The sequence below is a fragment of the Pyrus communis genome, chromosome 10 (assembly GCF_041283825.1).
Source record: "Pyrus communis isolate YQ-2024b chromosome 10, ASM4128382v1, whole genome shotgun sequence".
Classification (NCBI taxonomy): Eukaryota; Viridiplantae; Streptophyta; class Magnoliopsida; order Rosales; family Rosaceae; genus Pyrus; species Pyrus communis.
In genome coordinates, this window is record NC_142574.1 from 26190281 (window position 1) to 26204818 (window position 14538).

Sequence of the window (14538 nt, forward strand, 5' to 3'; positions counted from 1 at the left end):
ACTTTCAAATTTAATTCAAACCGTTGATCTCCAACGGTAGAAAGTGAAAAAAAAAAAAAAAAAAAAAAAAAAAAAAAAAAAAAAAAAACAGATTGCATCTATACCATTAAGCAGATGTGCGCTGCGGGACTCGCACCTGCCGCTGCATCAGCAACTGTCTCACGAGTATTTGGGCACTCGTGTGTGTGAAGGAAGTAAAGTAGCTGCACAGCAGGTTTCACTTGGGTGAGCCTCATTTCCCAATCAAAACGCCCATTGGGCTCCACTAGTTACTTCCCTATAAAGTTAGGGTCTTACCTCATGTATTTGGTGAGTCTCTATACCTTAGAAACTCGATTTCTGATGTGTTGGAGTATCTTATTCCTCAGTTATAGGCTAATACGGTGGTGGGGACTCATTTGAGAACAAGCATTGAAGATTCTCTAAACTACTTAGAAGAAATTCAAAGGTTAAGTGCAAAGGAGGAACCAAGCCGCTTAGCGTAGCCAACTTGATCACGGGCAACTTTAGGCCTTGTTGGACTGTTTGGTTTTGTTGCATCTGGAATAAATGACTGCTATAGTTGCAGCATGATCTCTACACACACAAAACAAAATAAAAAAAAAATAAAAAAAAAATGAAATAAAAAAAAGAACATCACGATCGATCGATGAAGTTGACCAACGATCTTTTTGTCCAATGAGATGCATGCAGTGGGTAAGTAGGCTATATTTAATGATTTTATTTTAATTTCTTTGGCCCTTTATGCACTCAAAGTTGCCTTGTAATTTCATTCCCATTGACTATTCTTGAGAAGAATTAATTGAGATGTAGAAATTTTTAAGTCAAGTCTTGCTCTTATTCCATATCCTGACATTTTGTTTAGTGCTATTCTCCTTGGAACAATTGTAGAATTTTTCAAGTCGACGGGCCGATGGCCCACTCCAAACAACATCGATATTGTCTCCACTTAACCGTCTGCACAATCCTCAGGTGTGGAGTTTTATCACAAAAGACCTCGATGTTAGTTAGAGTGAGGTAATTCAATTTAAAGTACTTTATCTCTTCCCTCTTGGCCGATGTGGGACAATGGGTGTTCCAACAACAATTGACCTTTTCTGCAGAATATATGGTTAGGAACTTAGAGAATCAAACAAATGCACATTTTATGATCATCTTATGCATAGCAATTTCATTGGCATATTATTTTCTTGCTACTCAGCATCGATCAATTATTTTATCTGTCGTTGATTTTCAAGTTTAACCATCTGGATGTTGTCTTGTTCTAATAGAAATGGACATGGATGCGATCAATCAAAGAATAGCTGCACTGAACCTGCTGGTGGGAGAAGAAGGCTAAAAAGCGTCACATTTAACTCTATGAGAAGATCGATGCCCGATTGTAGCTTATTAGGATAACAGTATCTTTAAGGTTGTCTTGTAATTAGGGTTTATTTTATAGAATATATGAGAGTTACCTTCTGAAAATTTAATCTAGAGCCCTTGTCATATTTTTTAACTTTTGAGTTTGAGTGGAGTTGTTATGGACGATCTTATGTTGAGATTCTTTTCTTCTTGTAGCGTTGTGAATGCTCGTGACTACTCGACTCGAGCAATAGTCCTCTTGTGTTAGATTAGAATATTGCTCAAATAAACGAAAAAAAGGCAAAGGAAAGGCCGAAGAAACCCAAAAAGTTCAACCGTTGGAAACAAAATAATCTAAAGGAAAACTAATGAAAATGGTTTGAAAACTTTGAGTTTTAATGATAAGGATAAAATAAAGGGTAAAGTGAATATTACCTGATTGACTTTTTAGTGTAAAAATATAGTTTTTCGTTAAAGTGAACAGTACCGTAAACTTTTCGTTAAAACTTTCATAATCTAAACTATGTGGAAAGAGATTTGAATGGCACCTCTGTGGCTTAGTTAATTTAATTATGCTTAGATATGCAACCTTAGACTTCGTAAAGTAGAAAAGAAGAAAAGGATTAAACATACAATTATGATAAGAGTACATCACAATCGTTGGAACTGACCTCCCCCCAATAGGCTCATAGAATTTTATGATCTTTTATTCTTCTCGTCTAATAAGATGCTTATTATGTGTTTTAACTTCTTTGCCCGCTTAAGCACTCTAACATGCCTTCTTAAGTCAGCCATTTTTCTTGACCATTATAGAGAAGACTTGAGATGTACAATTTTTAAGTCAAGTCTTCCTCTTACTCTATATTTTTTTTTCCTTCTCCTTGTCCAATTGACCCGTTCTGCAGAGAATGTGGTTGCAAACTTGACTTACGAAAATGGATTATTTAGAACAAGAAATTGTTGTCACATTATTTTTGCTTCAATTGAGAGAAATAATGATTAGAAATTTAGGTTTTTATGATTCTATACAGATGAGAAATCACATCCAGAAATTTGTGAAAAATAAAGATAATCAAAATGAGAACAGAAGAGTAACAGATTATATTGGATCGAGGGCTTAAAGTAAATTAGAGAAATAATTTCTGCACATTTTATTTTTATTTTGTACACTTGTTTTTAGGCATTAGTCTAGGCAAATCATAAGCTGATAGCGTGCGAAAAGTACAAAATGTATACGTAAATCAATCTCAAATTTGAAGTGAATTGTTATTAACACTTCAAAAATCTCATTCTACACTTCAAACTTTCTATATTAGGAAAGAAAAATACACTTGTGAAGAATGTAGAATGAGATTTTTTGAGCGCCAATAACACTTCCCAATTTAAAATGTCAATTTATTTTTCTACTCAGCCTTTACTTGCCCCGCATTAAATATGACTTAGTTAAGCTGATACTAAAAGTTTAAAGTAATTTTACAAACGTGTTAGTGTGATTACATATTCAAAAGGAACTGTTATTAGCACTTCAAAAATCTCATTCTACATTTCTCACAAATAGATATTTCTTTCTAATTATAGAAAGTTTAGAGTGTTAAATGAAAATTTTGGAATGCTAATCACAATTCCAATTCAAAACATCATCCAATATAGTTGCACCTATCACATAAAAAATTTAATCTGCTTGCTTCACTGTGCTTTAAATATGAATATTCATATTGCTAAAAAAGTGTAACTTTGATTACCTCATATAAAACTAGTTTAATTAATTAATTAATGGGAAGTCTGTCTCATATACATTGCTTAGCTTGGTGTGCTTTCATTGTTGAATCTTGACGTTTTCAAGGCACGTAAATGCAAGTTCCAAATGGAGATTAGTTTTGAAAGGACAAAAGATTTATAGTTAAATATATAATGATAACATTGATAATTATATATTTATATAAAAGAGGTTGAACTCGTGCATGCAAGTGTTATGCATTTTTTTAGCTACATAAGTGAAACTTGCTAATTATATAAAGTATTGATCACATCTTTCAATCTCACTTCCTTTCAAATGGGGAGGCATTAACTGCTGCGCATGTTACTAATTCGATTATTACATATATTTTATTCAAAATATATTTTAAAATATAAATTTATCATTCATCTATATTATAAGACGTGACCTCATAACATCATACAATCATGCAAATTCTAATTTCAACAAAAGTCTATAATATCACAGATTTGTCCATATTTATATAAAAGAGAAAGGTCATAGATTTACAGTTCCTATATAAATTCGACCTGCACCAATTAAATAAATTATCGTTCATCCATAATGTAATCTGATGTCTAAGTCTTATGTGTAGTTCGACTTACCTAATTCATTATCTTCATTTCATTAAAAAAAAATTCTAATCTTTACTATCAGAGGATGTGTTAGTTTTTTTATGTTTAACATTAATAAGTACCTTCAAAATGAAGTAAATAAAGTTCAAATAAACATTTATCAACCAACACGCATTTTTGTCCAATCAAAGAATTAAGTAATTAACGACTTCAAATTCATGATAATATTTGTATGTCTTCTCTTTCCCGGTCTTTTCTCTACCATGCCAAGATTCCTAGCAGTAGAAGTGGTTCCGTAGAAGTGGTTCCAATGACGCAGTCAACCACCCTCCTTCCCTCTCACCAGTCGTTTCCTTTACGTTACAGATTGAAAGAGAAAGTTGAACCCTCCTCTTACACGACAAACAATCTCTCTCTCTCTCTCTCTCTCTCTCTCTCTCTCTATGTGTGAACCAAACCAACCAAAACCTTTCTTATTATCTAGTCTTCCACTCTCCCTCTACCCGTAGACCGTTGCGAGGTTCATTCAAAGATACGCCCCCATTTCTTCCACCTCCACCTTCTCTAGCTCTCAAACCCCCAAAACACAGAAAACCCGCTTCTCATTTTCCCAAAAAAAACAGAGGAAAGAGAAAAATCTCTGCTTGCATGGCTTTTCTCCCAAAGCTCGCAGCTTTTTTCGTGGTGTTATTATCATTTTTTGAGAACCATGTGCATGCAAGGTTTGTGGTGGAGACGGGAAGCGTTAGGGTTCTGTATCCAATGAGCCTGCGCTCGAAGCACGACGGAGCTATCGGCAACTTTGGGCTGCCGGACTATGGCGGCTCCTTGGTGGGCGCTGTTGTCTATCCTGAAAAAGGGTCTTCCGGGTGTGAAGCTTTTGAGGGTGACAAGCCTTTCAAGTCGAAAAATTCTCGCTCCACCATTGTTCTTCTTGATCGCGGAGGTAAATCAATCAATCTATAATTTCTCTACGCATTTATTAAATCCAAAAACCCGAAGGCGGTTTGTAACTCAAGTGATTAAGAGCTTTTATAGAGTCGGTGTGTTCGAATCCCCTCTTCCAATTTGTAGCAAAAAAAAAAAAATGTCTTAGTGGGTGACTTTACATCATTCTATCAGTGTGCCTAGAAATGAAATTGGTATTTGTCTTTTTTTGGCAACGGCTTCCTTTAATAGTTAAATTTCATTTCTGGATGTGTGTTTTGAGTTTCTTTTAAAAAAGCAAATAGATATAGCAAAGGGGTGATGATTAATTTGCTTGTTGGACTTAAATTTGTCTCAATTTTGCTTATGAAAACTCATATTTTTCTTTTTTCGGAATTCGGATGCTTTTTTGGAGACTGGATTTGAGCATACTTTCTTGTGTTTGCTCTGCTTTGTCCCCTGTTCTTCCACTTTTCCTTCTATTTGAATCGACTTATCAAAAGTCTCTTACCAGTCTTCCTCTAAATTTCTTGTTGGCGCTTTAGCTTAACTGTTCAATAGATGTAAAAAAGATATTGGCTTCTTTGTATTTAGTAGTCCCTCTGTGCCAAGAGGGGCAAATTCTAGTAACCCGGTTTATCTCTCTCATCACGTGATGTGAGAGATTGAGAGAAGCGGGTATATAACCCCGGTTGTATGGTAGAATCTCTCGTCAAACTTAACCTTGTGTATACTGTAAGTGACAGTCTGAATTCTAACCGAGTCTTATGTTGACCAAAAAAACCATGTTATTGGGATTGTAGTTTGAACTTTTTGCTATTGCACTTGTAGGTTGCTACTTTGCTTTGAAGGTGTGGAATGCTCAACAGGCTGGAGCCTCAGCCGTTTTAGTGGCAGATAACATTGAAGAGCCTCTAATAACAATGGATTCCCCGGAAGAGAGCACTGATGCAGATGGTTACATAGAGAAGATTGGAATTCCGTCAGCTTTGATAGACAAAGCTTTTGGTGACAGCTTGAAGGAAGCACTAAAGAACAAGGAAGATGTTGTGATGAAACTAGACTGGAGAGAGTCAGTGCCACACCCCGATCAAAGAGTTGAATACGAGTTCTGGACAAACAGCAACGACGAGTGTGGAGCTCGTTGTGATGAGCAAATGGCTTTTGTGAAAAATTTCAAGGGTCATGCTCAAATTCTGGAGAGAGGGGGTTACACGCTCTTCACTCCACATTATATAACTTGGTATTGTCCTCGGGCATTTGTTCTCACAACTCAGTGCAAGTCTCAATGCATAAACCATGGGAGATATTGTGCACCAGATCCTGAGAGAGATTTAGGAGAGGGGTACCAAGGGAAGGATGTGGTATATGAGAACTTGAGGCAGCTTTGTGTGCATAGAGTTGCCAATGAGAGTGGCCGGTCATGGGTTTGGTGGGATTATGTGACAGACTTCCATATCAGATGTTCCATGAAAGAAAAGAAGTATAGCAAAGATTGCGCCGAGGATGTCATGAAATCACTTGGTAATCGCATGTTTTGATATTTCTGTGTAATGTGTATGGGAAAATGATTGTTTTATGGCCTTAATAGCTTTAATCTGATTGCTGCAGATTTGCCTGTTGACAAGATAAAAAAATGTATGGGTAATCCTGAAGATGATGTCGAGAATGCAGTACTCAAAGCCGAACAAGAAATCCAGGTCATACATGCTTACTGTACATATATTTCAAAACCACAATATTTACAAAGATGCATAGGAAAAATGGATTTGTACAATTGGCTTTTTTAATTTGGCCACAGGGTTATCTCATTTTTCCTTTTCTTTTTGTTATATTTAGGTTGGAAGAGGATCTCGTGGTGACATTACCATCTTGCCGACATTGGTTATTAACAATGCTCAGTTTCGAGGTTTGTCACAACTTTCGCGCTGTTGTGTATTCACTTCTTTGTTACAGTTCGTCCAGTTACTCACGGACATAACTATTAATCTTGATTGATTTCATTTAAGCTATTGCCAGAAACCATTCATTTCATTCGTTAAATTTTTTTATACTAAATCAGAATCCTGAAATTTGTCATTTAACTGATCTGAAGGAAAATTAGATAGAACTGCTGTGCTAAAGGCCATATGTGCTGGATTTAAGGAGACGACTGATCCTCCTATTTGTTTGAGTGGAGGTTAGTTTTCTTTTTTCACTTTCCAGTCTATTCCGTTTCATATCTGTTTCTTGATGATTGAATAACGTACTGATGTCCTTTTGTGTTCCTCTCCCTTCTCCCTCCCAATCAACCGTGTTATTTCAACAGAACTTGAGACAAATGAGTGCCTTGAGAGGAATGGTGGCTGTTGGCAGGACAGCCAATCTAATATAACTGCTTGCAAGGTATACAGAAAATTTTACATTTGACGTTTATGGTTGATGCCACCTATGAAAAGTTCCTATGTGCGTCACAAATTTTAACTCCATGTTAATTGGTACCTTTTCTCAGGACACATTTAGGGGAAGAGTTTGCGAGTGCCCTCTAGTGAACGGTGTTCAGTATAGAGGCGATGGTTATACATCTTGTGATGGTAGATCCTTGATTTATTAAAAATGCAGCAAAATTCTCCCCTTTATTAAAACATGTGGTTTTGGAAGAGAGTTACTCCTAAAACATTTACATTTTTCTTGGCAGCTTTCGGACCTGCAAGATGTGCGATAAACAATGGAGGTTGCTGGTCAGAATCCAGAAATGGATTGCATTTCTCGGCATGCTCAGTTCAGTGATCTTTATCATAATCTTTCACTTTATTAGTAGTTCTCTCCATTTTTTGAATAGAGTTCTCTTTCTGTTTCAAGTGCTTAGACCACAAAACTCCACATTTGTTCTCATCAAAATTGATTTTTTTCCCTTTCGGTATACAAACAGAACTCTGAGTTATCCGGCTGCAAATGTCCACAAGGCTTTCATGGGGACGGTCATAAATGCGAAGGTGATTTGAGTTCCAGTGTGACCAATAACTATCAAAGAATAATTTTCTTACTGTTTCAGGGGATGGTCATTAATTTCTTCCTGTGACATATTCGTAAATCATGTTTTCATTCCCTCTTCCATTCCTTTTTATTGTGCATCAGATATTGATGAATGCAAGGCGCGTAGTGCTTGTCAGTGTGATGGCTGCAGCTGTAAGAACACTTGGGGCGGGTACAACTGCAAATGTAAGGGAGGCCAGCTGTATATGAAGGAGCAGGATACTTGTATTGGTAAGACATCAAATTTGAATCGTAATCACTAATTAATTGTTGATTGGCACCCCACAACGTTAATAGTGGGTAAGTTTGCAATCCTGCAAGACGTATGTCTTAACAATTGTTCATCCATTTAAATGCAGAGAGACATGGATCGAGATTTGCCTGGTTTTTAACTTTCACGGTCCTTGCGGCTGTGTCAGCTGTTGGCCTAGCTGGTTACATCTTCTACAAATACAGGCTTCGAGTATGTTCTCCCTTGGCGAGCTCTACATATCTGTACTGATTAATTTGTTTATTAAATTACGAACTCTACACTTGTTACAAAATTTTGCTTTCACTTGCAGTCTTACATGGACTCCGAGATCATGGCTATCATGTCGCAATACATGCCTCTGGACAGCCAGCAGGCCAGTCAAGTACATACCGCCGACTCAGAACCTCTACGACGAGGCTCAGTATAAGGTAACTAATTATTTGCCTTTATAAGCAGTCTTCTTTCTTGTTAACAGTTTGTCCTTAAAAATGTTACTGCTACCTGCAGAAACACAAGCTAAACAACCTATTCCGGTCAAGGGCATCCGCGAGCCGGACTGTTTTCATGCAAACGCTCCCTGCGGATACTCAACTCCATTTACTAGCTCATAGGTAAATCAGGAAAAGGTCCCGTTCGGATACAGTACACGATAGTATAGGATGAATTTGGGAGATATCTGTATGTACGTATGCAGGAGATTTTCTTCCCATACCACTCTTTTCTGTGTGTAGATAAAAGTGCTCAGATGTAAATTTTGGTTTGAGGAAAAACAAGGATCAATATATATATGAAATTATAACGACACACATGTATAAGAGGGAAATAAAATAAGACAGTAAAGGAGAAGTTGTGTGTGTAATGTGTATTTCTTCTTCTAAATATAATTTACAAAATCAACAGCTCTTCGTATACTTGTGACTTGTGAGTGAAGGTTTTGGATTGTTTTGTATTCATGAATAAGGATCATATGCTTAACAATTGTCGTGCAAAGTAAATACCAAATTCATGAAAATTAATTGACAAATAAAGCATGAAATTAAGAATTACACACACGCATATATATAAAACAAAAATATCATTTGATAGCTAGGGTTATTTTATACACATCCCACAATTTTATGAAAACACCTCACATTCAAAAACTTTCTCGAAAATTCCAGCTTCCTCCCTCATTCTTCTGAAGCCATTTCCTCAACTAATAAATCTGTAATGAGATCTAGAGGGACCTCATCCCACTTACAATTGTTTCCCGAGAGAAAAGTGGTACGCACTAGACAATGAGCAATGCCATTGGCTTGACGATGGACATGGGTATATGAAACTCCAGCAACCGTTTCTATTAACGTCTTCGTGTCTTCAATGATATTCCCAATCACAAACAGATTAGGACAAGTTTCACAAAGAGCGACAATAATCTGAAGAGAATCGCTTTCAATAGTGAAGTTGTGAAGTCCCTTTTGTATCGCCAAAATTAAATCGTATTTGGCTGCCGTCACCTCCGCTTGAAGATGAGAAAAATATGATCGCACATTATCGTTGCTGCTGCCACAAAACCACCCCGATCATTCCTAATTATGATTCCAACTCCCCCCAATTTGAGATGATCATTCCACGCCCCCCATTTTTAAGTCCAGTTCTATGGTTTTTTGAAGATGAGTCCAATTATTTAATTATTTCATATCAATTTCATTAATTTATATAAAAACATATCAATTTACGCTTATCAACAATTTGTCAATTTTTTCGTCAAATTAATGTTATTTGTGCCTATTTAAGTTTTAAAAACCAACTGAAAATTAGATAAAATTCACGACCGGAGGCAAATTGGCATGTTAAAAAAGAATAGGGGATTCAGAACCAAATTGGAAGAAATTACCAATAATTCCAGACCAGAAAAAAACAAAAAAAAACAAAAAACAAAGATGGTACGGTAAAAGATAAAGAGAGCGCAAAACATGTCTTTTCTCGTACTCTGTGCGGTTAAAAGTAAAAACACTAGAACAGAGGAGGAGACTGTCAAAGTGGATAACGTTCTGCCCAGACTCCTACTTCACTCTTGTTCCTGCTGCTCCTTCGCTTCCCAGTTGCTGCTATCAACTATGTCGTTGGAGTTTCAATCCTAAATCTCTGTCGTCTCTTCTCTCCGATGGCCTCTTCTCTTCCTCTCCATCACCCCTCCCACTGTCTCATCTCCAATCCACAGGTCCCAATCTCTCTCTCTCTCTCTCTTATTTTTCAAAATTTTCTATGTTATTAATTTTGACGTATATGTGAAGAAGCAGTTTAGAGGTTCCAACAATGGATGCTCCCCAAGACCCAGAAGCTATTTCCCCACAAAAGACACAGAAAAAGGCGTTCGCTTTCAACCCATCAAAGCAAAAGCAGCCACGGAGGCTCCTCCATTTTCTCTCTTTCAGCCTCCCAAAGACGAGGACTCTCCCTCTGAGGTAATCTACGCATTCTCCCACTACTTTCTGTTGGTTGCTAAGAAAGTGTAGAGATGGAAATTAGAAACTTCAGCAATTTTCAGATTGTTTAAGGTTTCATTTGGTTAACTACTGATAACTGAATCTTCTGAAGTTTTAAATTGTAAGAATATGTGTATGTTCAAGTGCTTTATGTTCATAAGAAATCAGAACAGCATATTTTGTTTGTAGTTCAATCCAAATGGAGCTATATTGTTCTGTTCTACGTATGCCCTTTAAATAAGGATTGATTTTCTTGTTTTCGATTCGTTACTAAGAAGAAAGATCATGCCTTTATCTTCTAATACCTGCAGTTGGAGCCAGCGGACCCCGATTTCTACAAGATAGGGTATGTTAGAAGTATGAGAGCATATGGAATCGAATTTAAGGAAGGGCCAGATGGATTTGGGGTTTATGCTTCCAAGGATGTGGAACCACTTCGCCGGGCTAGAGTGAGTTATTAATTCATTGCAGTCTGTCGAGTTAGATGCACAACACCGTATTTAGTGTCAGTGTCAGTGTCAGTGTCTATGATGGTTTCACTGTCCGTAGTTGTTGATTAAGTGTTCGGTTTCGATGGCTTGTTTTTGGTATTAATGTGTTTTTGTTCTCAATTTCCTTAGGTAATAATGGAAATTCCTCTAGAACTGATGTTAACCGTAAGCCAAAAGCTGCCATGGATGTTTTTTCCAGATATAGTACCAGTGGGTCATCCAATATTTGATATCATTAACTCAACAGATCCAGAGGTAAGTGTGTTTCACTTCATTTCAGATAGCGAGAATTTACTGGAGAAGTTTATCAAGTATTCTAGTACTTCTTCAATTTGTTTAATGGGCAATAGCATTTTCTTCAAATTATGAAATGACATTCATTCTATTGCCTTCATTTTTGTGGCAGACAGATTGGGATCTGAGGTTAGCATGCCTTCTTTTGTACGCATTTGACAAGGAAGATAACTTTTGGCAGTTGTACGGTGATTTTCTACCCAGCGCTGATGAGTGCCCCAACTTGCTTCTGGCTAGTGAGGTGGATAACTTTACAGAACATAATTCTTCTTCATTGTTTCTAAACATTTGCGTAATTTATTCTCGTTTATTTTCTTTGACTAGATCCAAGTAAGATTTGGATCCAAGGCCTTGAGTGTGCCTGATGTTGAAGGCACATCCATAGCTGTGATAGAGTTTTCGAGAATGCATCCACAGTTTTTGGCCTCTTGAGATTTAGATCCAAATAATCTTGTTTTTCTTTGCTTCTGCTCCATAAATGTTATAGGAGGAGCTTTCAGAACTGCAGGATCCCAATCTTGCTTCGACTATGAGGGAACAGCAACGCCGAGCCCTGGAATTTTGGGAAAAGAATTGGGTAATTATCAGCCTGTATATCTTGTACATCATCAATCATTCTAGTCATCATTATTCTGCAGAAAAAATTGATTACCCTCAGTTTTAACTCATTATGCACGTGCTTGTATGTGTGCTAAACCTCAATCAGCACTCTGGTGTACCACTAAAAATTAAACGCCTTGCTCGTGATTCTGAGAGATTCATTTGGGCTCTGAGTATGGCACAAACACGATGCATAGGCATGCAAATGAGAATTGGTGCACTTGTTCAAGATGCAAATATGCTAATTCCTTATGCAGGTAAGTTTCTATTCTCTTCAAATCTTCCAAGTTTGATTATAATTTCGCTATCGTGAGTATATATTAAACTAGATGTAGTATTGCAATTGTGAGGGGAGAATCAAGAACTTATCTTTGTTATTATATATTATATTCTTTGTTAATTTGCTCAAGTAACATGTTAATTTGGTGAAGAAGCAACCGTGTTCAGTGGCCAAACCATTCGTTTGGTACAATTTGCTACAATTTATGTTCCCTTTTATGTTATTAGGTGGCTGTCTAATCAATTTGCTACAATTTGCAGACATGCTAAACCATTCGTTTGAGCCAAACTGCTTTTTTCATTGGCGTTTTAAGGATCGCATGCTTGAAGTGATGATAAATGCTGGAAAACGGATTAAGAAAGGTGACGAGGTAATGTCTATTTCTATTTTATCAATTGGCTTTGATAAATTCCTTTCAAATTTAAATGCTTGCAAGGATACTTATGCAGGGACGAGTTTCATTTTTTGTTAACCTGACTAACAGTTGTCATGAGTAACTTGTGCTTCCTTAGCACTGTGTTCAGCCATCCTTCCCAATTCAAATTCTTTCTCGTTCAGTTTTTTATTTCAATATTTCACCCTCCCTCAAGTTACCGTTAACCCACAAAATCAAATAACAAATTTAATGCCATGATAAAAGCCTACGATTGGTTATCCATAATATTAATGTGGCACATATATGAAGATGATCTGCTACTGATTTGGACGGGTATTACAGATGACCGTCAATTACATGAGCGGACAACAGAATGACATGTTGATGCAAAGATATGGATTCTCTTCTCCTGTGGTAATGTTCTCTTGCCTAGTAAAAAGAAGTGTGCGTATATATATACTTTATATACTGATTTGAATTGTCAGTGTAGTTAATTGGAGTAACATAATAGAAAATAGAGCTATTGGTCAAGCGGAGGAATATTTTTTTTTTCCATGAACGAAATTTGTGTTCAAGGTTGATAGTTTAGATTCGTACAACACTTATGTACTGTAATGGCACTCTCGGTGCTCTGGAATACTGAATCTTGCGTGATTAGTTTTTGAGTATCAGTTTTTGTAGACATGAAGACGAGAGTCATGATTTATGACCGCACATATAATGGATATGGAAGCACAAATGAAATCTAGACACCGAAAGGCACAACTAAAAGCTGTGTCTGCTGACTTTACGTATAAGTTTCTTGACTGTAATGCATAATGTACCCGAAAACTCTTGCTTCAGATTATTTTTCTGTTTAGGTTAAGTATGATGAATATTTGAATATATAGATTCAGTAATTAGAAGCATCATGGTGTCATTTGTACTTTTCTAAAATTGAGTGCTCTTTATCTGGCTTGGAACTGCAGAATCCTTGGGATGTGATTCCGTTCTCTGGAAATGCACGTATTCATTTGGATTCCTTCTTGTCAGTATTCAATATATCCGGACTTCACGGAGAGTACTACCATAACAGTATGAGACATTTGAATTCTCTCTGTGGCTTGTTCTGTTTAGATTTGTAGTCCTTCAAACCTAACAGCATCGTAGTTAAAAGATCTGTATAAAAATGTAGCAGGTCGACTATCTAATGATGGAGATACTTTTGTTGACGGAGCGATCATAGCAGCAGCAAGAACATTGCCCACGTGGTCTGATGGGGATGTGCCTCCGATCCCAAGTATGGAAAGAAAATCCGTGAAGGAATTACAGGAAGAATGCCGACAGATACTTGCAGTGTTTCCTACCAACTCTAAGCAAGACCAAAAAATCCTAGGTAAGGTGAAACCGAGTTGCCATGTGTTTTTTCTTGTAACCTATAGGTAAGATGAACTTTAATTTGACACTGGAAACTTATGTTTCTTCCCATCATCCCCTCTGCAGATTCAATGCCAAATGCTAGCAGGACGCTTGAAGCTGCAATCAAGTATGTGATCACGACATGATTCATACCGGAGCTTTTTGAACCAAAATTTATGGCAAACTGAAACCACTGTCGATGATTTAACTGCTGATCTCGACCTGTGCAGGTATAGATTGCACCGGAAATTGTTCGTAGAGAAGGTCATGCAGGCACTGGATATATACCAAGAGCGGATACTGTTCTGATAAAAAGCTTACGAGTTTAGAAGGCTAGGAAAATTTTGTGGCATTCAATTGTACCAAAACTCTGCTGATTACAGCAAAGTTAATTCATGTTTAACATGTATGAGTTTGTGCAAAGATTTTTATATTTATTTTTAGTATGTCTTTTCTTCCCAAATCGTGGCTGATTAAGTTCTAATGTATTTGTAGAAAAATTACTTTACGGATTAACGATTAAATGATAAACCTAGTTCGACATCTTCTACTTGTGTTTCTGTATATGCAAGGCAAGAATCCAACATTGTAAAATAAAATTAAACAGAGCTTAAACTCTCAGGTTGGTAGCCTTCACCACGTAGCAAATCACTTTAATGTTTTGCTTAGTTACAAGGTCACGAGACAAGAATCGGCAATTACAAGTGTGAAGATGTGAAGGTAAAAGAGTCCCACATCGGTGAAACCTTGCAAGGGATTAT

General features: G+C 36.8%; 2 protein-coding genes across 5 annotated transcripts; both read left to right on the top strand.

Annotated features, from left to right (window-relative positions):
• Positions 1 to 3862: 3862 nt before the first annotated feature.
• Positions 3863 to 8781, top strand: LOC137728896 (vacuolar-sorting receptor 6). The gene is made up of 13 exons (XM_068467689.2): positions 3863 to 4621; positions 5434 to 6126; positions 6214 to 6302; positions 6442 to 6511; positions 6698 to 6781; positions 6911 to 6987; positions 7094 to 7175; positions 7280 to 7362; positions 7514 to 7577; positions 7720 to 7848; positions 7977 to 8080; positions 8181 to 8298; positions 8378 to 8781. Exons 1-12 carry the CDS (start codon positions 4324 to 4326, stop codon positions 8295 to 8297), a joined length of 1890 nt encoding a protein of 629 aa, XP_068323790.2. The 5' UTR covers positions 3863 to 4323; the 3' UTR covers position 8298; positions 8378 to 8781.
• Positions 8782 to 9802: 1021 nt separating this feature from the next.
• PTAC14 (plastid transcriptionally active 14) lies at positions 9803 to 14320 on the top strand. 4 transcript variants are annotated; one of them, XM_088678658.1, is made up of 13 exons: positions 9803 to 10073; positions 10153 to 10317; positions 10650 to 10787; positions 10959 to 11084; positions 11236 to 11364; positions 11611 to 11700; positions 11830 to 11980; positions 12264 to 12373; positions 12722 to 12793; positions 13348 to 13453; positions 13557 to 13754; positions 13862 to 13904; positions 14008 to 14320. In XM_088678658.1, exons 1-13 carry the CDS (start codon positions 10017 to 10019, stop codon positions 14084 to 14086), a joined length of 1464 nt encoding a protein of 487 aa, XP_088534784.1. In that variant the 5' UTR covers positions 9803 to 10016; the 3' UTR covers positions 14087 to 14320. The 4 variants fall into 4 exon arrangements, with proteins under 4 accessions (XP_088534784.1, XP_068324211.2, XP_068324208.2 ...); XM_068468110.2 differs by having other exon boundaries at positions 9865 to 10073; positions 13554 to 13754; XM_068468107.2 differs by having other exon boundaries at positions 9876 to 10073; positions 10147 to 10317; positions 13554 to 13754.
• The last annotated feature ends 218 nt before the right edge of the window (positions 14321 to 14538 follow it).